Raw genomic sequence first — 27,736 nt, 5'->3', positions numbered from 1 at the left:
GTTGCATAAGATTAAATCTCACAGGATCCAGTATCTAAATGGATACAAAATTATCATCTTGACAGAAGCCAGAGGGTGGTTGTAGAGGGTTGTTTTTCAAACTGGAGGCCTGTTACCAGTGGTGTGCCTCAGGGATCAGTGCTGGATCCACTGTTATTTGTCATTTATATTAATGATTTGGATGAGAATATAGGCAGCATGGTTGGTAAGTTTGCGGATGATATCAAGATTGGTGGCATAGTGGGTAGTGAAGAAAGTTATCTTCGATTGCAACATGATCTTGCTTAGTTGTGCCAGTGGGCTGATGAATGGCAGATGAAGTTTAATTTAGATAAATGCGAGGTGATATACTTTGGTAGATTGAACCAGGGCAGGACTTACTCAGTTAATGGTAGGGCATTGGGGAAAGGTATAGAACAAAGAGATCTAGGGGTACAGGTTCATAGCTCCTTAAATGTGGAGTCACAGGTGGACAGAGTGGTGAAGAAAGCATTCAGCATGCTTGGTTTCATCGGCCAGAACATTGAATACAGGAGTTGGGACGTCTTGCTGAAGTTGTACAAGACATTGGTAAGGCCACACTTGGAACACTGTGTACAGTTCTGGTCACCCTATTATAGAAAGGAGATTATTAAACTATAAAGAGTGCAGAAAAGATTTACTAGGATGCTACCCGGATTTTATGGTTTGAGTTATAAGGAGAGGCTGGATAGATAGGGACTTTTTTCTCTGGAGCGTAGAAGGTTCAAGGGTGATCTTATAGAGGTCAATAAAATAATGGGGGATAGTCAATATCTTTTCCCAAAGGTAGGGGAGTCTAAAACTAGAGGGCATAGATTTAAGGTGAGAGGGGAGAGATACAGAAGTGTCCAGAAGGGCAATTTTTTCACACAGCGGGTGGTGAATGTCTGGAACAAGCTGCCAGAGGTAGTGGTAGAGGTGGGTACAATTTTGTCTTTTAAAAAGCATTTAGACAGTTACATGGGTAAGATGGGTATAGAGGGATATGGGCCAAATGTAGGCAATTGAGATTAGCTTAGGGGTTTAAAAAAACAGGGTGGCATGGACAAGTTGGGCCAAAGGGCCTGTTTCCATGCTGTAAACCTCTATGACTCTATATTTATACTACAGGGTGAAGGAATGAAAGATGAATCATAGCCACAGAAACCAGGGGAAAAGGCTGCTAATGCCTGCCTGCAGAGAGAATAAAGGGTGTGAATGGATAAATGGCAGAGAAGCTGGAATGAAGATGTTGGGCATGAGGGGAGGGGGGAATGGATGGGACAGAATAAAATTTAGAAAGGGGAAGCAAAGAAGGAGAAAGGGTAAGGAAAGGGGGATAAAGTAGGGGGAAAGAGTCGGGGGGGGGGACAAGAAAAATGAAGAAAGACAATAAAGAAGTAAAAGGTAGAGAACAGTAAAAAAATTAAATAAAACTAAATGAAAACAAAGGGGTCAGGGTGGGATAGAGCAAATAATTTGAAGTTGTTGGATTTGACGTTGAGACCGGAAGACTGTAAAGTGCCTAGCTGGAAGATGAGATGCTGTTCCTCCAGTTTGTGTTGAGCTTCACTAGAATATTGCAGCAGGCCAAGGACTGACATGTGGGCATGAGAGCAGGATCATGTGTTAAAATGGCAGGCAAAGGGAAGATCAGGGTCCTAATTGCGCACTGACCAAAGGCACTTAACAAAGCAATCACCCAGTCTACACTTAGTCTCTTAACTTCGACAAAGGGTCATACGGACTCGAAACATCAGCTCTTTTCTCTCCTTACAGATGCTGCCAGACCTGCTGAGATTTTCCAGCATTTTCTCTTTTGCCTTTATTAATGTTTGGCTAATTTCCATAACCTACAATTATCCTAGCAGGGAATGAACTCCACAATTTGATTGTCAGCTCAATGAAGTTATTAAGGATTAGCTGATTTCGATTTGGCCTTTTGACTACAAGTCTTTTTGGCTTTTTATGGAGGATTAAATACTTGAGGAGATTTTAGTGTTGACTTGCCTTTCATGAATAGGACTGTTCACAAATATAAATGTTTAAAACTTAATTTTATTTCATCTCAACATGGCTCTTGATGTCTGCACATTGTGGATATTGGTAAATTGGCATAAGTTTAATTAAATTGGCATTGAGGGTAATAAGCAGCAATAGAGATGGGTGTGAGATTTGGGCTAGCATGAAGGCCCATGGGCATTAGGCATAAGCTGGCATGGACAGTATGAGAGCCCATGTGGGTGGTGGGCATGAGCTGGTAAGAAAGGTATGAGGGGCCATTGTGGGTATGTGGGGATATGGGTTGGCATGACAGGGAAGGAAACTGATAGAAGGATGAGAGGGTGTGCCAGAGGGCCTAAATACAACTGGGGCAAATTCCCAAAGAACTGAGGCAGGCCTTCAACTCAAATCCCCACTAGGGGTGGCAGATTGACTCCAGTCCTACACCTTCAACCCCAGCCGACCACTGCCCCGTCCCTCCAATCCACACCACCCCCCATCCCTCCAATCCACACATCCAGGATGTTTCACCCGAGACAGGTTATGATTCACATCACCTGCCTTGGGAATAAAAACCTGGGCAGTTGTGACCAGATCTTGGTTGACTGGAGTCCTATTGGATTGGCATCTCATTATGGCAGAGAAAAATTAGATTATTCAGCCGTGACTTCTCAACATCAATCAGTTTTTCAACATTTTATGCAGGAATGGTTACCTGACAAACTATTATCTGGCAAAATGACTCTCAGAGCTTCTAACTGGCCTTTGGCTTCTGAATTGTTCAGTCTAAGAGGTTGATCAGCATCCAAAATGATTTGATTTATTATTGTCACATGTACAGTGAAAAGTATTATTTCTTGCATGCTATACATATAAAGCATACTGTTCATAGAGAAGGAAGCGAGAGAGTGCAGAGGATAGTATTTCAGTCATAGCTAAGATGTAGAGAAAGGTCAACTTAATGCGAGGTAGGTCCATTCAAAAGTCTGATGGCAGCAGGGAAGAAACTGTTTCTTAATCGGTTGGTATGTGATCTTAGGCTTTTGTATTTTTAGCCCGACAGAGGAAGATGAAAGAGAGCATGTCCAGGGTGTATGGGGTCCTTAATTATTCTGGCTGCTGTTCCAAGACAGTAGGAAGTGTAGACAGTGTCAATAGAATCAATGGATGGGAGGCTGGTTTGCATGATGGACTGGGCTTCGTTCACAACCCTTTGTCGTTTTTTGCGGTCTTGGACAGAGCAGGAGCCATACCAAGCTGTGATACAACCAGAAAGAGTGCTTTGTATGGTGCATGTAAAAGTTGGTGAGCATTGTAGCAGACATGCCAAATTTCCTTTGTGTCCTGAGAAAGTAGAGGCGTTGGTGGGCTTTCTTAACTATAGTGTAGGCATGGAGGGACCAGGACAGATTGTTAGTGATCTGGACACTTAAAAACTTGAAGCTCTCAATCATTTCTACTTCGTCCCCATTGATGTAGACAAGGGCATGCCCTCCATTACACTTCCTGAAGTCGATGACTATCTCCTTTGTTTGACATTGAAGAAGAGATTATTGTTGTCCACGTTGAAAGTATACAACACTAAGTTGTAGCACTCAGCATGTAAAGACCAACTTCAAAGCAACGATGTATCAATTATAACTTATCAGCAAATGTTACCCTATCAAAGAGCTGCCAAGCATATATAGTAGCAGAATTGCTGCCATTTTCGTTCTGTTCTCTCCGGACAGCAGGTGAAACAAGGAAGCATCAATGGCATTTCATTTAATTCAAAATCTATGAAACACTTAACACTTTGTCAGATTATTGGATTTAAATGTGGTTTGAGACAAGTTATTGTCAGAAGTCTTTGAATCTCTGTGTTCTACTGAACTTAATTTCATGTCAGTCTTTGCCAGTCTTCTGCAAAGTTAATTAACTGCATCGGCACACAAATAGCATAGTCTTTCAGTTCTCACTAGGGTTGAATCTAAGAACATAAGAAATAGGAGCAGGAGTAGGCCATTCGTCCCCTTAAGTCTGTTCTGCCAGTAATGATATCATGGCTGATCTGATTATGGCCTTAACTCCACATTTGTGTCTGTTCTTGATGCCATTGTGAATCAAAAGTCTGTCAAACTCAGCCTTGATTGTACTTAATGACCCAGCCTCCACTGTTGTCTGACATAGAGAATTCCAGAGCTTAACAATCCTCTATAAGAAGAAATTCTTCCTCATCTCCATCTTCAATGGGAACCCCATCACTTGGAAACTGTGCAATCTAGTTCTAGACTCCCCTACAAAGAGAAACAATCTCAAGTCTACCCTTTCAATTGCTTTAAGCATCTCATATAATTGATAAAATTCTTCAAAACTCAGAAATTAAGGATGTGCTGGTCTAAAAGTCAGAAATTCCAACCGCATTGTCAATGGGGTTTCACATTGCCCACTAAAATTCCAGTGGTGGGTGGGATGGGAGAATTCTGGCCTAAGTTTATGGCACAAATTAGGGGCATCCAAAAATTGTCATTCAAATCATAGAATTCCTACAGTGCAGGAAGAGGCCATTCAGACCAATAAGTCTGCACCAACTCAGCATCTTATCCAAGCCCGCCTGCCTGATCCCCTGTAACCCCTAATCCACCTTACCTGCACAACATGGGACACTAAGGGACAATTTAGCATGGTCAATCCATCTAACTTGCACATCTTCAGACTGTGAGAGAAAAACGGAGAACCCGAAGGAAACCCATGCGGACATGGATTGACCGTGCAAACTCCATACAGACAGTCACCCAAGGCTGCTCCCGGGTCCACCGCACTGTGAGGCAATAGTACTAACCAGTGCACCACTGTACTGCCCTCATTCTGAGACCAAATTGAAAATAGGCCTTTGCAAGCCATGGACCCTGATGTAGCTCACTGGTCGGGGTCTGATCATCTCTACCACTCTGAGCTTGCTTGCGGAATGATTCTGTAGGGAGGTGGGGTAGGAAAGCACAGGAGGCTGGGCCCAGGCAGGAAGCCAGCCCAGTGCTCCTCCTAGCTCCACAGAAATAAAAGCACTACACAATTTTCTTACTCAATAGATTGTTGGTTAGGTCCTTATGACTTAGAACATGTAGACGGAACTTGCAAGGGCAAATGTTCCATCCATTCGCAGGGCAATTTTGATTGTGGTAATAATGTTCCAACTTGCATATGTGGGACCTCTATGGCATGTTTCAAGCCAGCACACCTTTAAGGCGCCAGCTTACAATTTGGTGGCCTGCACATTTCCAAGGGACTTTGACCAGGAGGAAGTGTGACTCAAAACTGGTGCTGGCCACACCAGGGAATGAGAATAGTTGACGGAAAAAAAGAAATATTCATGTCAATGATGAACAAGACTGTGAAGAGATTAGTCTCGTCGAGAAAAATAGTTCAACAGCTGAATGGCTTGTTTGCATTGTAGAACATGCAGTGATTCCAGAGTTATCCTGGACTCTGTTACTGTTTTATTTGGTGATTCAGCTGGAATTAGTTTTGCTCGCAGACTCATTAACATTTCCTGGTCACGTTTCAATGAAAGATCCCTGAAATCTGCTCTTCTAAAAGTCTAACGTTTTTGTGGCACTTTCCCTTTGTGTACACTAAAAGCACGATCAGAAGAACCTAGATGCTTATGTACCATTAGTGATCATTATAAAAGATTAAACCCAGAAGAGCTGCTGATTATGTTGTCGGTTTGACAAACTGAGCAAGGAAATAATTCCGTGTCCTCTCTAGATTTGTGTATTCCGAATGCATTTCTTACTTTGTTGATTAGTGTTCTGGTTCTTCAATAGACCTTTCTCAGCTGCACAAGTATTTCCCTATATAACAGGCATGATAAAAGGCAAGCGGATAAATGTTTGGAAAAATAAATCTTAGAAGGCATGGAGAAGGAGCAATAGAAGGGGAATGTATGGCCTTTACTACAAGTGGATTTGTGTAAAGGAGTGTTGCTGTAATTGTATTAAGCATTGGTGAGGCCACACCTGGATCATTGTGAACAGCTTTCATCTCCTTACCTAAGGAAAGACATATTTGTCATTGATGGAATGCAACAATGGTTAGCATTGCTGCCTCACAGAACCAGGGAGCTGGGTTCAATTCCTGGCTTGGTTCACTGTCTGTGCAGAGTCTGCACATTCTCTCTGTGTCTGTGTGGGTTTCCTCTGGGTGCTCCAGTTGCCTCCCACAGTCCAAAAGATATGCTGGTTAGGTGCACTGCCCGTGCTAAATTCTCCCTCAGTGTACTCAAGCTGGCACCGGAGTGTGGCGACTGGGGGATTTTCACAGTAACTTCATTGTAAGCCTACTCGTGATACTAATAAATAAACTTTAAAACTTGAAACAGACAAATGGTGGGATTGTTCTATGAGGAGAGATTGAGGAGACTAGGCCCACATTTTCTAGAGGTTAGAAGAATGAGAGGTGATTTAATTGAAGCATTTAAAATTCTTACAGGGCTCAACAGGGTAGAGACAGGAAGGATGTTTCCCTGGCTGCGGGAAAGAGGGGTGGGGGGGAGGGTGTTGGGATGGGGGTCTTGAAACAGGGAACACCGTCCATTTAGTACTGAGATGAAGAAGATGTTTTCATGTAGAGGGTGGGTGGGGAACATTTGGAATTCTGTTCCCGGAGTGCTGTGGAAGTTCAGTCATTGAGAACATTCAAGATGGAGATGGATAAATTTCTTGATGTTAATGGCATCAGTGGACATGAGGATAGTGTGGGAAATGACATTGAGAGAGATAATCTAGCTGAACGGTGAGGCAGGCTTGAGAAACAGAATGGTGTACACCTGCTCTTATTTCCTAAATGGAAACTTGCACAGGCACGTGCTGGCTTCTGAGCTGTAAAATTCGTTGGATGAGATTTTCCGGCCCTTCCTGCCTGTAGGTTCTTCTGGTGCTGCAGCTGCTTCCCGACGGCACGGCTGATGAGCAACGCAAATGGCCATTGACTTCAGCAGGACTGGAAAATCCTGCCAGTGGCTGATAGCAAGCCATCTCAATCACCAGAAAAGCCACAAGCGGAGACCTGGAAAATCCCAGCCCATGATTCTGTCCTCTCCTTTGCCTTGTATGTGAGCCACAACTTCCAATAGTCAACATAATTCTTTTCCAATCCTTGATCTCAAAACAGTCTCAGATGCATTAACCAAAGCATTTATAACAGCTCTTTAAATGACTGCAGCAGCTGTTCTTATTCATGAGTGATCTGCAGTGCAGTATCTACTGGTTGGCTCCACAGCCTGGTACATTCATTTTATAATCATGACCCATTTCAGTTGGTCTTGATTTATAGTGAATTCGAGTCAACACATTTCTTTCTAATTCCACAGACTTCTGTAACATACATACATTTGTTAGGGGTACATGAAATGCTTTGGGATAATATACTGCATTAAAAATGCCTCAGAAATGAAAATCATAGTTATAAAACAAAGCAGTTTTTACCTCATTACTCATTATTTCTTTTTTCTTTCTTTGGTCCTTTGCCCCTCATTTGCTTCTAAACAGCTTCCCTTGTGATTCATGCATTCACCCCTTCCCTCTGCATCACTCCATTCCCCGTGACTTTATTTTTTAAAAGCTAACAAGTAATTATCTTTAGTGGCGTCCAGTCTACCTTTCTCTCTGTGGCTGAGACACTGTCCATTACACCTCTGCCATGCTAGTTTATCCAAATTTGGGTTGCAATTATCTTTTTCATCCAATCAGTGGTACCGCCAAGCGATATCACACCACAATCACTTTCATGACATCTGGTATATGTAAGTAATTGTACTGATAGCATGAGGTGAGGGACAGGAGTTACATTGGGATGAGTGGTGGATTTTCCACACACTGAGTTGCTACTGCTTGCACCATTCAGACATGTGAGCACCTTGGAATTGGAGACAAATGCTCCTACCTATTACTGATAAAAAAGGTACCCATTATTTTTGGCTGTCGGCGTCTTAAGTTGTGTGACCTTGCAGTGACCTGGGAGCTGTGGTGCACAAGCCACTTACTTTATGATACTGCACATACACCTCTCTCTCTCAACTTTTCCACACCCTGATGGAGCACAGATTAGGCTTTCATTTGGTTCTGAAGCTAATTATTCCTGGAACAGGTCACTCGTCTTTTGCCAGGGGCATGTTGCTTCGGGGCATTACACCATACCAAGCATTGTCACACACACTAAGGAGCAGTTTAGCATGGTCAATCCACCTGACCTATACATTTTTGGACACTAAGGAGCAATCTACCATAGCCAATCCCCCTAACCTACACATCTTTGGACACTAAGGGGCAATTTAGCATGACCAATCCATCTAACCTACACATCTTTGGACACTAAGGGGCAATTTAGCATGACCAATCCACCGAACCTACACATTTTTGGACACTAAGGGACAATTTAGCATGGCCAATCCACCTAACCTACATATCTTTCGACACTAAGGGGCAATGTAGCATGACCAATCCACCTAACCTACACATCTTTGGACTGTGGGAGGAAACCGGAGCAGCTGGTGAAAACCCACAGTCACCTAAGGTGGGAATTGAACCTAGCACTGTGAGGCAGCAGTGCTAACTACTGTGCCACTCTACTGCACAGACATAGCTGTGCAGAAAAATGGAAAGGTATTGTGCACTGTTATAATTAGCCACGGAAATTAAAAGGTAATCTCAGGAGATTCTGTTTTGGAGAGTCATGTTCACCCCAAAATGTTAATTCTGTTGTCTCTCCACAGGTGCTGCCAGACCTGCTGAGTATTTCCAGCACTTCTTGTTTTGAAATGAGAAGGATGCTGACTATAGGCTTGTGTTATTATTTCCATCCAAGCATTCTGGCTGAGCAGCCTTGCTGGTGTTTGATGAATGGAAAGGGTAGCAGTTTAAACTTCCAATTTAAAGATGAGGCATCAAGGGAAATGCCTTCATGATTTTTAATACTGATTTTGTATTTTTTAGCCTTTTCTTTTTCCTTTAGTGCTATTTAAATGGATCAGACCATGGGGAGAATGTTTGTGTAGTGAAAAAAATCACAAATCTAAATGTGGAGGAACTCCCCAGGCACCCCCCACACCCCCTCCCCCGGACCTGAATTGTTCAAGTCACCCCCTCCCCGGTGACACTGCCGTTGAAGACAGCTAGAACATAAGAACATAAGAACATAAGAAATAGGAGCAGGAGTAGGCCATCTAGCCCTTCGAGCCTGCCCCGCCATTCAATAAGATCATGGCTGATCTGTTGTGGCTCAGTTCCACTTTCCCGCCCTCTCCCCATAACCCTTAATCCCCTCTCTTATCAAGAACCCATCAACCCGCTTCTTAAAAATATTTAGCGAGGCAGCCTCCACCACTTCAACGGGCAGAGAATTCCAGAGATTCACCACCCTTTGAGTGAAGAAGTTCCTCCTCAACTCCGTTCTAAACCGCCTCCCCTTTATCTTGAGGCTGTGCCCCCTAGTCCTACTGTCTTTTTTGAGCGGGAAGAGTCTCTCCACCTCTATCCTATCCATCCCATTCATCATCTTATACGTCTCAATGAGATCTCCCCTCATTCTTCTAAACTCTAACGAGTACAAGCCTAGTTTATTCAGCCTCTCCTCATAGCTCAATCCCCTCAACTCCGGTATCAGCCTAGTAAACCTCCTCTGCACTCCCTCCAGGGCCAAAATATCCTTGCGCAGGTGCGGCGCCCAAAACTGCACACAGTACTCCAGCTGCGGCCTCACCAATGCCCTATACAGCTGCAGCAAGACCTCCCTACTTTTATATTCAATCCCCCTCGCTATGAAGGCCAGCATCCCATTCGCCTTCCTGACCACCTGCTGCACCTGCAAGCTGGGTTTTTGCGACTCATGCACAAGGACCCCGAGGTCCCTCTGCACCGTCGCCTGCTGCAGTTTTTCGCCACGTAAGTAATAGTCCTTCCTACCATTCTTCCTACCAAAGTGGACCACCTCACACTTGCCAACATTAAATTCCATTTGCCATTTCCTGGCCCATTCGCCCAGCCTATCTAGATCCTTCTGCAGACTCTCCACACCCTCCGCACAATTTGCCTTTCCCCCAATCTTGGTGTCATCAGCAAATTTCGACACCCTGCACTCGGTTCCCTCCTCCAGATCATCTATATAAATCCTCTGAGTGGCCAGCGATTCTCAGGGGGTGAGAATTCCACCCCTGGGGTTGAATTTTACTTGCCCCCAGCAGGCATGTTTCCCATGGCAAATAAAATGGGGTGGGTGCCTGTCCCACAACCTTCCCACCCACCTCTGAGCTCCCCCTGACAACACAGGGGTGGGAGTGTGGGCAGGTGCCAGAATAGGCAGCCTGCCCACCTTATTTAAATGCTTAATCAAGCATCAATTAAGATTTGTTTTCAAGCCAATTTCTCTGATATTACCATGGAAAATTTGGCGTGAACAGCAGGGAGGAGCAGAAAGCCTGTTTCTAAGCTTAAATGTTTAAAGGATGGTCAGAAAGGGGATAGTTGCTCTTCGGGGGCTGCCCTTGACTGATCGCAGGGTGGCCACACTCCCCCTATAGATTGAATTGTCTCTTCCTTTCTACACACTCTCTCCCTTAACCCCACCCCCTCCTCCCCTTTCCCCTCCACCTAACCTGCTCAAATCTTCTCAGCCTCAGGAGCCCAGACCCACCTGTTGTGGGGATCCTTGGGCTTTCCTCTTTTCCAGACTGCCAATGACGCCTTCCTGGTGCTGCCGGGACTGACAGAGCAGCCGGCTAACCCAACTGTCCGGCAGCTCCAGAGGGCAGGGCTACGGCACAAATCAGGTGTAGAAGCCCACTCAGCCCTCGTTATTCAGCCCCGCAGTGTTTATTGGCTGGGGGGAGGGTTAGTGTGGATAAGGTTGTGCTGCCCACCTGAGACTTAGTACAGTGGCTTTTCCTATAAGAGGAAATGTGGGACCCTCATCAGTTTGGCAGCCAGCAGACAAGGCCCCATCTCCTCCATTAAAGACTTCCCTTTGAAGGGAAACCCTACCTGCCTATTCATGTAGGCACATTATTTATCCTTCAACCAACAGTGATCAAACAAATTCCCTCATTGTATATATTGGCGTGGCACAGTGGCACAATGACCCACACTGCTGCCTCATAGCGTCAGGGACTGGGTTCAATTCTAGCCTCAGGTGATTGTCTGTGTGGAGTTTGTACATTTTCCCTGTACCTGCGTGGGTTTCCTCTGGGTGCTCTGGTTTCCTCCCACAGTCCAAAGATGTGCGGGTTAGGTTACTAAATTGCCCCTTAATGTTGGGGGCTTAGCAGGGTTACGGCGATAGGACCTGGCTTGGGCTATTGTCGGTGCAGGCTTGATGGGCCAAATTTCTGCACTGTAGATTCTATGATTACTACCTTCAGTTTGAGACCAAGCTGTGTTCAGACTGGTTTTCATATTTACCAAATAAGTGACTACACTTCAAAATTGGCTTGTGAAGTCCTTCAGAAAGCCTGTCAACCTGGACAATGTGACAGAGCAAACAACTCACAAAGCAACTCTCCTATCAGCCAGTAAGTTGAAAAGAAGAGACTGCATTGGCAGTGCAGTGGGACACAAGCATGTAACTTAGATAAACATCTAACATTTTGTCAGTTGAATTGGAGAAACGTACACGCACATGAAAGCCTTGAGGTAAGAGACAAGCCAAAAGCACCAGATTTATGTTTCAGGAGAGTCTGGGAACACAGTGGTGCATTTCTAAAGCGGGTTGAGTTTCTAACATTGCAATGTTGCGTTCTGCTTAATTTTAAGCACGGTCAGACAATTGACTTTTTGAGATTAACAATCCGACATTTGGATATTTAAACAGATTTAACAACATCACTTCCCAAAAATCTACTGGAACATTTATTCATCTTCAACTTCCCCCTCCACATTGAGCAGCCTTCCATCATTCCTTAAACCCCTATTGGTTCAAAGTGGCATCCTTTTCTCCTTCTGTCCCCACACATTTCATGTTTATATAGGCATTATTTCCCCTTGTCTTCCTTAATTCAGCTGGAAGTTTGTTTGTTTCCCTTTCTGCCCCAAGCTGGAACTATTGCCTCCCTTTATTTATCCTGCTACTGTCCTCCATCCTTTCGGTTTATGCTGGCAGCTTACTTCAACCTGCTCAGTTAAGGCTGCCATATCTTTCTTCATTCACCTCACAGCAGTCCTCTCAGTCCTGCACATTTGTTTTTCAATTTTACCCTCCTCCCCTTAAACGTTGTTGACAGCGCTGTGACAGGGGTTTTCACCCCCTTCCTCTCTCTGCCCATTCCCCACCCCCACCCCATGGCGTGTTTTCCAGTGGCGGAGGCAGCTCACTATTGGCCACCAGTGGGGGTCTTCCAGTCCCGCTGAATTTAATGGTCATTTGCATTGCTTGCTCACCTTGCTGCTGGGGAACCTACCATGGAGGTGGAAGAGGGAAGTTGCCTCCAGCGGGACCAGAAGATCCTGTCAGCGGGAAGTGTTGGAAAATAGCACTCTATACTTTTCACTTCCCGACCCTCCAAAGCACTGTTCCCAGCTTCTTTCCTGTTCAAAAGCTTCACTCTTGTCAACCCATTGCTGATCCCCATTTCCCACCACCCTCCTCCCTTCCTTCAGTATTGTTCTGGAATTTCTGTCAACATTCCCACTCTCAGCAATTCCCACTGCTTCAGCATTGCAGATGGAGATTATGTATCTCAGCAGAGACATGTTCATGTCACGCAGCAATACAAATCTGCAACAGCAGTACAGTGGGATTTAGGTGGGCGACTTAATAACTTGAATTTAATGACCTTAAATGAAGCTTTTGGTTGCTTTAATAGTGGCAAATGCAGACACCAAAATCATTTTAACTCTGAATGTTCAAACTGCACTTTATTTGTGGAAGTCAGTTCACAGCACAAGTGTTGCTGTTGTACAGATTCAAAATAAAAAGACAGCACAGTGGAGTGTGTGAACTTGAATAAAGCCGGAGCCTAATCTTCCAGAATCATCAAATCCCCACAGTGCAGAAGGAGGCCATTTGGCTCACTGAGCCTACACAGACAACAATCCCATTCAGCTGCTCCTCCTGTAACCCCATGTATTTACCCTGCTAATCCCCCTGACACTCAGGGGTAATTTAACATGACCCTTCAACCTAAGCCGCACATCTTTGGAAAAAATGTACCCAATAAACTAATAAATGCCAAATTCCAGAAATGCACACTTAAGTTTATTGCCAAACGTATGTGACTCTCCCTGTTGACGTTGCTCTATTCCAGAGGTGACGTTGCGGCCTTGCTGCTACTTTTTAACCCTTTCAGCCAGTGCTCACGTGGGAAGAGGAAATGTAATGGCTAAAGGTTCGATGGTAAATTCTACATTTAAACACTGGGATTTGGAAAACAGGTAAACTAAAAAAATCCCTCACAAGTTGGAATCAAAATTGAAAATGTCTGAACTGAATAGTTGATATCCGGTGGGATTCTTCCACCTGGGAATAAAGTCGTGCAGGGTCAGGAATATGGACTGTTTCCCACTGCAGAGGTCAGCAGGAAAACACACCAAATCTTCCAGTCCCAACCTCATTAATTATGCAACCAGGTGTTGTGCACCATATTCCATGGCCTAGATGGCGTGTAGTCCACTGTTTTATCCAGGCTCCATATTGGAAGGCGCCCAACATCAGTGAACCTCTACTGAAGTCAGAAGATGGATCTCCTAAAAATGGGGATGGATCTCCAGGAACATTCTGAGGCTGGAAAATGGACACTTCCAGGATAGCGAATCTGGAAGGTTCAGCTGTGGATGCCCCGCCCCCCCAACCCCCAACCCCCCCATCCACTACAATGACGTTCCAGGGTCCAGGGCTGCTGGTAGCCTCAATCCTGAACTCTGGATGCAGCACCAGGTATTGTTCAGGTGAGTCCTGACATCTCCACACCCCTTTGTTCCAAATGTGTTTCACACTGGTGTGCTTTCCCGCTGGAATTGCGGAAGGCTAGGCGTGGGAAGTCAGGCCATTAGCGGGATGCATTCCATGAGCGGGATGCCAATCACACCAGCCTCCAGTGGGTTTCGCTGTCTGCCAAGGGGGGCACCAGCAGAAATTCCTGTGGGATTGGGGAAGAAGAAGCAGCTTAATATTTGGTCAGGTGTTTCATTGGATGAAGAATCCCTAATGAACTGCAATCTGTATTTGTGAGCTAAAAAACCTATCGTGGTACCAAAATAATATAACATGACCATGGACACTTAGAATCATGAACAGCTTAGATAGAGTAAGTAAAGAATTCCCAATGGCTAAAGAGTCGGTATCTTGGAGGCACGATTTAAGGTGATTGGCAAAAGTACCGGGGGAAAATGAGAAAGACATTTTAAATGCAACGAGTGATTAGAATTTGGAACACATTGCCCAAAAGGGTTGTAGACAGACATTCAACAAAAATCTTCAAAAAGGACTTGAACAAATCACAGAATCCCTACAGTCCAGAAGGAGGCCATTCATCGCATCGCGTCTGCACTGAACACAATCCCACCCAGGCCCTATTCCTGCAATCCCATATATCTACCCTGCTAATGTCGTGACACTAGGGTCAACTTAGCATGGCCAATCAACTTAACCTGCACATCTTTGGAGTGTGGGAGGAAACTGGGGCACCCAGAGAAAACCCACGCAGACACAGGGAGAATGTGCAAACTCCACACAGACAGTGACCTGAGGCTGGAATTGAACCTGGGTCCCCAGTGCCGTGAAGTAGCAGTGCTAGCCACCGTGCCACCATGCTGCCCTACATTTTGAAAGAGAAAAACTGGAGAGGTATTAAGAAAAAGTGGTACAGTGGAACTAAATGAGATTGCTCTTTGCAAGAGCTGGCACAGACTTTATGGGCTGAATGGCCTCTTACTGGCTGTACCGCACTATTTACCCAAAGTTTCCACTCCCTGCGATGCATAAAATAATTTAATTAGCATAAGTTAACTATGTTTCTATTTCAAGCACTGTATTAACTTTGAGCTGCCATTGTCATTACGGAGTCAAATTTTTCAAGCATTTCCATGATCATCTTTCTAACTACAGTATAGCACTGCCAGAGTGAAATAGTATTCTTTCTCTCACCTCAGGTACCTTACAATTCTGCATGTTGTTAGAAAACAACTGAGAAGATACGACAGCACAAAATACAGTTCCACCTTGAGACATTCGAACATTTCCACACACTAAGACGCCTAGCCCCAGATTTGAAAACACCTTCTCTAAGTTGCTCGTACAACAGCCACCACATATCTAATAGCAGAAACGTGGAATACCAAATGACTGCTTACATAACTGAAAAGGCCCTGGTGAAGTGGTAAACAAGGTCACACTATCAAATTTCAGGAAACACAGAGTATCAGTCAGTTAAAACGTGCTTTATCATTGGTGTTAAATAAAAGGCTAACTGAAGTATTGATAGCTAGGATTTACATGAATTATTCACAATGCAGAGCTTCTTTTATGATGATCTGCTAACCAGGCTCAACTGAGTTTTGTAAGGTCACTGTACTGTACCTGTGCAAAATAAAGTTGGAGTTTGGAGCCGTTAAAGTCGGATTCGTGGAGTTCTATTCGAGCACGGGCAGCTGCCTCTTGACTGCTGAAATTTATCCGTACTCTCTGAAAACTCCGGAATAATTGGAATGTAGCCTGTTCATCATAAACTCGGAAAAGGGCTTCAAATCGTTCCTGGAAAAGAAAGATATGCTGCATTATTACCACTGTTCTGAACTGGAGTACAGCAGTTATAATATGGCGCCAGTAAACTCTTGCCAAGCTTCCGCTTCTTACTGACTCAGAAATTATATAGTTGCAATGTATCCAACCATTCGGTCTTATAAACATTTCCTGTAGCCATACTGTACAGATCAGTCACAGTCATCATACAGCATGGAGTAGGAATCTCCGGCTGTGCACGCACCCCAAGATCAGAAACTCCTGCCCAAGCGCAATGGACCTTTTCCGCGGAATTTTCTGTCTCGCCCGTTTCAATTCCCACAGCGGGCGAGGTGGGAGAATTTCAGTCTATGTCATTTTTACTATGAAAAGTTTTTGGCTTTTTCATTATTATTCAACAAAGCTGAGGTGAACTGAAGGAAAATTTCACTGTCATTATTTATTAATATGTGTAGCCTAGAGGACTATCTGCAAACCAGGTTTATTAACTAACTAGCTGCAAAAGCATGAAATAAGCAAAGGGATAATGATCATTCTTTTTGAACCGCCAAGCATTTTATTTATTCATCCATCTTGCCTAATGGCAACCAAAAGAGAGGAACATTTGCTCATTTTTTTAATTGTCAATTTTCCTCCTTCCATTTTCATCCATAGGAAGAAGTCTCACAACATCAGATTAAAGTCCAATAGGTTTATTTAGGTTTTCGGAGTGCTACTCCTTCATCAGATGAGTGACCATTGATGGCAACTGATGAAGGAGCAGTGCTCCAAAACCTTGTGATTCCAAATAAACCTGTTGGACTTTAACCTGATGTTGTGACACTTCTTACTGCGCCCACCCCAGCCCAACGCCGGCATCTCCACATCATGATTTTCAACCATGACTTTGCTACTTTCAAACTCCAATGTTCTCCAGGCCAACCACCTATTTGTCCTCTCCATAAACCTGTCCTCTTGCAAAACTCTGCTCTCTGAGCCTTATATTTAATATTTTAAGTTGCCGTTCTACTTTGTCCTTTGTTTTGGGCACTTCCCTTCTTTTTAGGGACGGCCCCTTTTGATTTGTCCCTCAGTTAATTTGACTTAGTTTAATTGTTTAACCAAAGAGAATTTTTTTACAGCGATCGTGACTCCTGGTGCAACATTGCATCAAATTTCAAATTTGCATCCATATTTGCAAATCTCTAGCGGACTCACCACTCGCTATCTTTCTAACCCTCTCCAGCCCTTCAACTATTCCTGTGCTCCTCTAATTTTGACCCCCTGCACATTAACGTTTTTCATCAATGGTTGTTCTGCCCTCAGCTGATTAGGCCTGAAATTCTAGAAATCCACCTCCCACCAACACCCACCCCCCCCCCCCCACCCCACCACCAAAACTGTCCCTTCCCTCCCAAACCTTGCAATCTCTCTCCTCTGTTAAGATGACCATATTTCTTTCAAACTAGTATCTATTAACACTGCTTGGCATCAAGCTTTGTTGGTTACATTCCTATGATGTGCTGTGGTTCTGCAATGTTAAAGTTGCTATATAAATGTAGATTGTTGTTGCTGTATATAAACTGATTTCTGCTGCAGTTCCATGCTGCAAGTTGTTTTTGGTACCTCATCCATATGATTACTTTTGAATGGGGGATTCCAAATGAGGAGTGTTCTCAGGTAACTGAACCATAAGAAGCACAATGACAACAACAATATAGCACAATGAAACATCCCCAGGCGCTTCACAGGAGCTTTCAAAAATGGGAAAGCGGATTATTATCTAAATGGCTATAAATTAGAAGAGGGGAATGTGCAACGAGACCGAGGTGTCCTCGTACACCAGTCACTGAATGTAAGCATGCAGATGCAGCAGGTAATAAAGAAGACAAATGGTATGTTGGCTTTTATAGCGAGGAGATTGAAGTACAGGATCTGGGATGTCTTGTTGAATTATAATGTGGAGATGCTGGCGTTGGACTGGGATGGGCACAGTAAGAAGTCTCACAACACCAGGTTAAAGTCCAACAGATTTATTTGGTATCATGAGCTTTTGGAACACTGCCCCTTCATTGGGTGAGAGCCACTCGTGCAATGAAGGAGCAGCGCTCCGAAAGCTCGTGATACCAAATAAACCTGTTGGACTTTAACCTGGTGTTGTGAGACTTCTTGCTGCAATTATACAGGGCCTTGGTAAGAGCACACCTGGAATGTTTTGTGCAGTTTTGGTGTCATTATCTGAGGAAGGACATTATTGCACTAGAGGGAGTGTGGAGAAGGTTTACCAGGCTGACTTCTGGGATGGCAGGATTGATGTCTGAGATTGAATTGGTTAAGATTATATTGACTGGAGTGCAGCAGAATGAAACCTATAAAATTCTAACTGGACTAGACAGGAAAGATGCAAGAAGGATGTTCCTGATGGTGGGGGAGGGGGGGTCCAGAACCAGTGGTCACAGCGCGAGGATACAGGGCAGACCGTTTAGACTGTTTTCAAGAGGCAGTTGGATATAGCACTGTAGGCGAAGGGGATCAAAGAATATAGAGGGAAGGTGATTGAGTTGGATGATCAGAATGGATGGCGGAGCAGGCTTGAAGAGTAGAATGGCCTCCTCCTGCTCCTATTTTCTATGTTTCTATGATAAAACGATGGATGACACTGAGCCACAAAATGAGATATTAGGTCAGATGATCAGAGCATTGTCAAAAGCGTTGGGTTTTAAGAAGCGTCTTAAAGGAGCAGAGTGAGGTACAGAGGCAGAGAGGTGTGGGGAGGGTATTCCAGAGTTTAGGGCCTAGGTAACTGAAGGCAAGGCCAGAAATGGTGGAGGAGTTAAACAAGAGGCCAGGATTAGAGAAGTGCACATACGTTAGGAGCACTGCACAGCTGGAGAAGGTTAGAGAGATAGAGAGTGGACAAAGCCATGGAAGGATTTGAAAACAAGGATCAGACTTTTAAAATAAAGTCTCTGCTTGTTTGGGAGCCAACATAGATCAGCGAGCACGCAGAAGATAGAGAAACAGAACCCACTATGAATAAAGATGTGGGCAGCAAAATTCTGAATGATCTCAAATTTATGAAAAGAAGAGCATGGGAGACCAGCCAGTAGTGTGTTGGAATATTGAGCCAAGAGATAGCAGAGGCATGGATGAAGGTTTCAGTGGGAGATGAGCTGAGACAGGGGTGAAGCTGAGCAATATAACTGAGGTGCAAGTAGATGGTCTTAGTGATGGCATGAAAACAAGGATGGAGGCACACCACAGGATCAAATGTAACACCAAAGATATGAATAGGCTGGCTTAATCTCAGGCTGTTGCCAAGGAGATGGAGGTGGTAGCTAGGGAACAGGGTTTGGAGTGGAGGCTGAAAACAATGCCTTCAGTCTTCCCAATGTTTAACTGAAGGAAATTTCTGCCCCTCCAGTGCTGAACGTCGGAAATAAGCAGTTTGATGATTTATCAGCAGTGGAGTCATCGGGAGAGGTGGCGGTCATGAGGTGGCACTGTGTGTCATCAGAGTAGATGTGAAAACTAGCACGGTGCCTTGGGATAATGTTACCAAGGGGCAGCATGTAGATGAAAGAAAGGAGGCGGTTGAGGATAGATCCTTGGGGAAACTGGAGGTAATCGGTTGGGAGCAGGAAAAAGCCACTGGATGTGGCTCACTGTCTCCGATTAGGTCGATAAAACCCAAGGCACAGGGGAGTGTCCCATGCAGCTGGAAAACAAAGACGAGGCACTGGAGGAGGATGATGTTATCATCGAATCATAAAATCCTACAGTGCAGAAGGAGGACATTTGGCCCATCGAATCTGCACCAACCACGACTCCTATCCCCATAACCCCATGCTTTCACCCTCGCTAGAACCTGTGACACTAACTGACAATTCAGCAAACATACACATCTTTGGACTGTGGGAGGAAACCCACACAGATACAGGGAGGATGTGCAGACTGTACAAAGACAGTGACCCAAGCTGGGAATTGAACCCGGATTCCTGGCGCTGTGAGGCAGCAGGGCTAACCACTGTGCCAACATGCCACCTTCACCTACCATGTCAAACACAGCAGACAGGAAGAGAAGGATGCAGAGGGAAAGTTTACCTTCATCACAAATAGTATATCATTCGTGACTTTGATAAGAACTGTTTTGGCACTGTGGTAAGGCTAAAAATGATTCAAGGGATTCAAACATGGGGTTCCGGGAAAGATAGGGCATTTACCATTTGAAGAATTGAATTTCACATAATGACTAGATTCACTGATTTGGTTTGTCCAAATGCCCCACTGAACTTATTTCCTCTTATCTTGGCTCCATCCTCAGTCCTCTTGTCCATTCCCTCCCCACCAACATCCGGGTCTCCTCAGATGCCCTGACAGCTTCCAGTTCACAGGCACTAACTGCCTTCTATTCGCCATGGATGTGCCATCTCTCCACACCTCCACCCCACATCAGGATGGCCTGAAAGCTCTTTGCTTCTTTCTTGAAAAGAGGTCTGAACAATTCCCATCCACCACCACTTTCCTCCGCCTGATTGAACTTGTTCTACCTCTCAACAACTTCTTCTTTAACTCATCCCAATTTCTCCAAATCAAAGGTGTAGCAATGGGTACCCACAAGGATCCTAGCTATGCTTATCTTTTTATGGACTATGTGGAACATTCCTTGTTCCAGGCCTACCCAGGTCCCCTCCCACAACTCCTTTACCAGTACATCGATGACTACTTTGCTGCCGCTTCATAGTCTTGTCTGGACCTGGAAAAATACATCAACTTCACTTCCAGTTTCCACCCCTCCATCATCTTCACCTGCTCCATCTCAGACACTTCCCTTCCTTGACCTTTCTGTCTCCATTTCCAGCAATAGACCATATATCAATATCCATTACAAGCCCACTAACTCCCACAGCCATCAGGACTACTGTTAGGTGTAACACCTGCCCCTTTACCATTTCCATGCTTACTATCCAAGGTCCAAAACACTCATTCCAGTTTAAGCAGAGTTTCACTTGCACCTCTTTCAATTTGGTCTATTGCACTTGCTGCTCCCAACGTATTGGAGAGACCATGCTGGGTGATTGCTTCGCTGAGCACTTTCGGTCTGTGCGCAATTAGGACACTGACATTCCCACTGCTTGCCATTTTAACACACGATCCTGCTCCCATGCCCACATGTCTGTCCTTGGCCAGCTGCAATGTTCAACGCAAACTGGAAAAACAGCATCTCATCTTCTGGCTGGGCACATTTACAGTCTTTCGGTCTCAACATCAAATTCAACAACTTCAGATGATTAGCTCTACCCCACCTTCACCTCTTTGTTTTCATTTCATTTCATTTTTAACTGTTCTCTACCTTTTACATCTTTATTGTCTTTATTTTTCTTCTCCCTCTCTGTCCCCCTATTTTTCCCCCTTTCCTTATCTTTTCTCCCTCTTTTCTCCCCTTTTCTCCCTTTTTCTCCATTTTACCCCTCCCCCTCCACCATCACCTGCACCCCCCCAACCCCACCCCCACCCCTCCCGCCCCATTTTCACCTGTCACAGCTTACCCTCTGATTTCAGCTTCTCTACCATTTGGCCATTCACACCCTTTATTCTCTCCGTGGGCAGCTATTGGCAGTCTTTTCCCCTGGTTTCTATGGCTACAACTCATCTTTCATTCTCTCATCCTGCAGTATAAATAGCTCCCACTTTCTATGCCTTCTAGCTTTGACAAAGAGTCATCTGGACTTGAAACATCAGCTCTTTTCTCTCCTTACCGATGCTGCCAGGCCTGCTGAGATTTTTCCTGTACTTTCTCTTGTGGTTTGTACAAAAATCGTCTAGCGCCAGAAATTTGCTTCCCACTGTGCTAACATATTTCAAATAATAATAAAGATTTAGGCTATGGATGGAATCTTGCAAGAATTTGTCAGGGTGTCAGTCCCGATGAGGAAACTGGTGCGGAACTCTCCAGCTCCACTGGAGAGTTTTCCCTCCAGATCTTTTCACTTTTAACTGCCAAATAAAAAGTTGCTACACACAAAAAAGAATGGGTGTGGTTTGTGCCATTGCTCTGGCAAGGTGGGGACTCTAGGAGCTGAGAACTGGCTCCACTGAGATTGGGGCACCCTTGAAACAAAAACTAATCTTTGCTCCTTCCTCCATGGAGATATCTGTGGCCACTCTGCGATTCCTGCTGACAGCACCCCTGTCATCTTCCCTGCCACGATCATTGTCTGCATCGTCCCCCTTACCCTCACCCCATTCATCCCTGGCATCAGATCCCTTCCATACACTCACCCCCTTCCCAATCATCCCTGGCATCGGTCCCCTTTCATTTGCAGTACTAACCTGGAAGTGGAAAATTGTACCAGTGATGTGAAGATGTCAGCGTTGGTTTGGGGTGGGCACAGTAAGAAGTCTCCCAACACCAGGTTAAAGTCCAACAGATTTATTTGGTAGCTCAAGCTTTCGGAGTGCTGCTCTTTCATCAAGTGAGACTCACCAGATGAAGGAGCAGCACTTTGAAAGCTTGTGATACCAAATAAATCTGTTGGATTTTAATCTGGTGTTGGGAGACTTCTTACTGAACTTTTATCTGGGCAGCACCAGGAGCAGTGCCAGGGCACTGCTTGGCCATGTCCCTCTTCCCTGGGGCTATAGTGACCTTTGCGCCTCTGAGGGGAACCCCACGGCCGATTCACGTGAGCCTGTTGTAAACTGTGCCAATGTGATATCACATTGACAATCTAGTGAGGGGTGAGGGGGGTGGGGGGGTGGAGGTGGGGGGTGTAAGATCTGGCTCAGGAAGTTTTTAATTATAGTTAAATTGATATTTAAAATGCATGGAAATCAGGATCTCACTTGTTATGGGCATGAACCTGATAATATCGCCGGTGAGGGGTGAAGGCTAGAAAGCGAGACCTCGCCAGCAATATTCCCAGTTTCTAGGTTTAGCTGGATCATGTGCCCCTGGCTGGGGACCTTAGTGGACTAAGAGCGTGGGCTCAAGATCCTGTCCTTTAGCTTTGATAAACAGCCTTGCTCAGGATACTTTGATTCACGTGAAATTGACTTTTCCCTAAAAACAAGTTAAAATCACGATGCAACATTTTAAAGCCAAGAATAATTTTGATATGGTTGGCCCTTTCAGAGGAATAAATTATCGTTCATTTTGCTTTCCCCTACTTAATTCCAATTTTGTTTTTGTTTGCCCGTCTTTTTCAAATTAGCCCTGCTTTTCCTCTTAATAGGCTGTTGCAGGAGTGGAAATCACTGTTGGTTTTATGTACTTTTGTGTCAATGTGAAAAGAGGCTGGCTGGTGGAAAAGTAATGACAGGTCCCTGGTGTGGTATTAAAAGGTAAATTTCAACAGAGAGAGAAAACAGCATAAGGCTAAGAGAACAATGTTGGAGAGTAGGCTGTTGAAATGCACCATTGTAAGTTGAGGTGACATGTAAAAATAAAAGGTACATTACTCACTAAATTAACGTGTTTTATTTAATGGTGCTTTCAGACTCAACAGCTGAAATTAAATCTAATAGGTGTATCCAGATTAGTCACTGCATTGGGAATCTTTTATTTCCTGCTAAACAATGATGAATACACAAGGTCGAAGGTAGTTAAAGTGATGCACTGATGGCAGCAGTGAGTGCTTTTTGACAGGGCTGCTGAAACGAAGACAATGCAGGCTTGTGGAAGGTGGCCCTTGTTACTGAGTGGGATTTGGAATAAATTAGCAGACAGTCACTGTGTTACCAATCAGCTGGAAATAAATTACAAGCCCATAGGTAAAATATGATAATATCAGTCCATCAAACTGCTGACCTTCGTACAAGGAAGATGCTCACATATTCAACATGGAAATAAATACACTGACTCCTGGGAGATCACGATTGAATATTAAGTATGTTTTCAAAATTTCTCCACTCAAAAACTCAAAGAGGGTAGGTTTTGGCTTTCATAGAATCGTAGAATCCCTACAGTGCAGAAGGAGGCCTTTCGGCCCATCGAGTCTGTACCAACAACAATCCCACCCAGGCCCTACCCCACACATTTACCCCACTAATCCCTCTAATCTACGCATCCCAGGACACTAAGGGACAATTTAACATGGTCAATCAACCTAACCCGCACATCTTTGACTGTGGGAGGAAACCGTAGCACCTGGAGGAAACCTGCGCAGATATGGGGAGAATGTGCAAATTCCGCGCAGATAGTGACCCAAGCCGGGAATCGAACCCAGGTCACTGGAGCTGTGAGGCAGCAGTACTAACCACTGTGCTGCCCTTTGTGAGATTATGCAAAACAGGCAACTGTAAAAGCAGCCATCCTACACATTCAATTATATTTTATTTCCATTGAAGTTAACTAAACTGCACAAAGTCAAGATTTACCTTCAAATGAGGGATAGAGAGTTCATAAAATTTCAAGAAAATATCATCACGAGTTTAGCTTTAAAACCACTGGAGGTTCACGAAGATGGTTCCTGGGATGAGGGGGTTGGCCTGTGATGAGGGGCTGAGTGAATTGGACTTGTATTCTCTGGACTTTAGAAGAATGAGAGGTGATCTCATTGAAACCCACCGAATTCTGAAAGGGCTTGATGGTGTTGATGCTGAGAGATTGTTTCCGCTGACTGGGGAATCTGAAAAGTGAGGGCATTGTTTTAGGATAAGGGGTCTGATCATTTAGAACTGAGATGAGGAATAGTTTCATTTAAAGGGTTGTGAATCTTTGGAATTCTCTAACAATAGAAGGTTGTTCCATCATTGAATACACATTTAAGACTAGGACAGCCAGAGGGTGGGAGTTTACAGTTTCGCTCAGATGAGATCGGAAATTCCTGCCCGAGGTCAATGGCGATTTCCGTTATCGGACGCTCGCCCACGCCAAATCCATGGCAGGCGAGGTGGTAGAGCTCCGGCCAGAGTTTTGGTCTCCTAGGGAATCAAGGAATATGGGAAGCAGGTGGGGCAATGGAGTTGAAATCCCAGATTAGCTGTGATTGTATTGAGTGGTGTAGCAGACTTGATGGGCCGCATGGCCTATATCTGCTCCTATTTCTTGTCTTATCTAACAAAATTAAAAATGAACATTTAATAGGCTCAGCTCTGTGCAAATTCTCAGTTATGTCAATAGTTCTTAGTTTTTACATTTAATTTGACATTTTTTTGTTTTCAAAAATTAAATAGTATGCAAAGGGAATCAGACAAAATACTTGTTGTGCTTGAAAATTAAGGGCTAGAAATTAGTAGGCAACTGTATTCGGCATCCTTGTTCAGGTCCACCATATCAGAATAATGCAGCCTGGCATCATTCCAGTACTCTTAATGAAATGCCCACTGATGATGAGGATTCCAAGTTTGGGCCACCGATAATATTCCAGTGGCAATGGATGGTCATGGTGGGTAGTTGGGAGTGATGATTGGGTCCTTTAATGCAGAGTCAGGAGGAGAATTCTTGCCTCTCTTGATTCCACATGCAGGCAATCCCAGGGGCTGGTTTCCCCACTGAAGCCCAGGGTGGGGATGGTTGCCTCAGGGCAAATTAATCTTACAGAAAGGAACTTTCAAACAACTGCTGGGTGGTTTGTGGTTTGGTTTTCACACTGAATAGTATTTGGATCGCCGTTCTGGTAAATTGTGGCCTAATCTCTATTAGAAATGTTTCCCTCTACTCACGGTTGACTTAGGTCCAACTCAGGCAGGCTTCTTCAAAAATTATTTCATTTACATATAGCTTCTAGGGTAAGTGCAGCTCTCTCGTGTACAAATGATTCCATCTTCCTTCAATATTGCTTGCACATGACTGCTAATGCCACTGTTACATCATGATACACATCACTATCACATTATCATAACCATTAACCCATTATTCTACATCCACTCCCAAGTATTATCTCAATTTTTTTTTAACAACAATCTTGAACTACTTACATTACTTTTACATTACCATCACTTCCCCCCAAAGTTCAATCTTCACAGGTTATGCCTTTGCATAACTGTTCTTAGTCTTGTCACCATTATTAAAATGTATTTATTAGTGTAACACTGCAATGAAATTACTGCGAAAATCCCCTAGTCCCCACACTCTGACGCCTGTTTGGGTACACTGAGGGAGAATTTAGCATGGCCGATGCACTTAACCAGCACATCTTTCAGACTGTGGGAGAAAACTGGAGGAAACCCACACAGAGACGAGGGAATGTGCAGACTCCTCAGAGGCAATGACCCAGGCCGGGAATTGAACCTGAGTCCTTGTCGCTATTAGGCAGCAGTGCTAACCACTATGCCACATTATACAAGGGGGGTGGTCTTAGACTGGTTCAATAACTGGATCAACCATTCCGCAAGCTGATTGATGTCATCGTCTATATCCCAAACTTATTTGTTCTTGGAGCCTCTAAGAAGATTAGAGCTTTTCTATTTCTCCTCAATGTGCCAAAGAGATTTGGACGAAAGAGGAACATAGTTGTTCTGTTTGTTTAAGAATTGTGCCTTCAAGCATTCGATCTTAAATCCATATTTCCTGATCTGGTGCTGACGTTGCTGAAGTCTTCATTCTATGCCTGGAGTTAGGCCAGTTCTTCTGTTTTTCTTGTTGACCGTTATTTTGTATTCCTCACTCTCTTAAGTCTGTAGACATTTGATAGGACAGGATTAAAGTTTTGCTGGAAAAGTTTTTTTTTGAAGCCTTTCATCTTGCATATAAATCCAAGGGAGGCACAAATTTATACTGTATGAGAAGACAGTGCTGATTGATTGGCAAGTGGAGTCTGAAGTGCTGCCACAGAGAATGCACCGGCTGATGGTGACAGACAGTTAACTGCCAAGTTTTGTTTGAAGTTTAAATCAGGCAATTTGATCTCAGATTGGTCAAGGTATTGCCTTGAGAATTGAACCAGCGAATAACTGTCACTTAATTTGGCTGAAACAGGCACAATGTGTGTACATGTTATTTCTGATTGCAAAGAACAGGGTCCTGTGTATTAATATACATAGCTTAGAAAGAACATGGGCATACATTGGGCAGAACTGATTGATTCCAAGTGGCCAGCTAACATGAAAATAGGGAAGTTCCTGATCTGTTTTTTGGGTGAATTTTCATGCCCAATCTTATGCACTTACACATTAAAAATATGGACTAGGCTGTTTCTAGCAAGCAGTGGGCGGGGCTTAATTCATTAGCCAGCCTGAAGAGGGAGCCACTAGGCACCTACAGACCTCTGATGTTGCACATGCTCAGTAGCAACTGCAGGGGTCTGACACAGAGTTGTCAGACTCCTGCTGCAGGCAACCTTAACACAGCCACACACTGCCCCCCCCCCCCCCCACCCACCCCCACAACCATGGGTTCTTGTGGCCAATTACAAGCCCCACAATGCATCAACACCTAGCCTCTGCCGCCCATCCCGCTACCCAGAAAGATCTCACACCCCCCCTACCACTGATCCGGTCCCATTGCAGAGCGGCAGTGAACCCCCCCTCTTCCTGATTGGGCAGTTCCCTTCTTGCCCCACGCCGTCATGTCCCACCCCCATAGGCCCCACTCCCTTCATGCCCCACCCCATGGGCCCCATCCCCTTCCTGTTCTGCCCCACAGTGCATCTAACCAACATGTCTTTCAGACTGTGAGAGGAAACCGGAGCACCCGGAGGAAACTCATGCAGACAGGAGGAGACTCTGCACAGACAGTGACCCAAACCAGGAATAGAACTGGGTCCTTGGTGCTGTGAGGTAGCAGTGCTAACCACCGTGCCACCCATGATATGAGAACAAAGTTTTGTATTGCTTTTGAAATGCCTGGCCACCACAAATTGATGTGTATGAGCTCTCCACTTTGCTATTCCCAAGTGACCACTGTGAATTCTATGAAGAATCTCCTCCCTCTTAGTCTTGGATATTATCAGTCGATGGTTAAACATTAGAAGATAATCCACTAGCATTAGATGCTTCTTCTGTTCATGCTACCTTTGTAAAAGCCAGTTGTTGGGACTATGTATCTTGAGCGACCTTCTTGGCAAAACATCCTAACCTGGTTACAATCCATGTCTTCCTTTTGGGC

General features: G+C 44.5%; 1 protein-coding gene across 2 annotated transcripts in view; it reads right to left on the bottom strand.

The window, feature by feature from the left end:
* The window catches only part of LOC145358019 (calcipressin-2-like), a 157,973-nt gene that overhangs the window by 37,176 nt on the left and 93,061 nt on the right, over window positions 1-27,736 (bottom strand). For both annotated transcript variants that reach the window (XM_080211710.1, XM_080211711.1), the window contains exon 2: window positions 15,547-15,720. In XM_080211710.1, the coding sequence (XP_080067836.1) occupies window positions 15,547-15,720 (174 nt within the window). The remainder of the gene's footprint in view (window positions 1-15,546; window positions 15,721-27,736) is intronic.

Source organism: Carcharhinus amblyrhynchos, chromosome 24, assembly GCF_965287045.1.
Source record: "Carcharhinus amblyrhynchos chromosome 24, sCarAmb.v2.hapA, whole genome shotgun sequence".
Taxonomy (NCBI): domain Eukaryota; kingdom Metazoa; phylum Chordata; class Chondrichthyes; order Carcharhiniformes; family Carcharhinidae; genus Carcharhinus; species Carcharhinus amblyrhynchos.
This window is presented reverse-complemented; position numbering and strand designations above follow the sequence as displayed.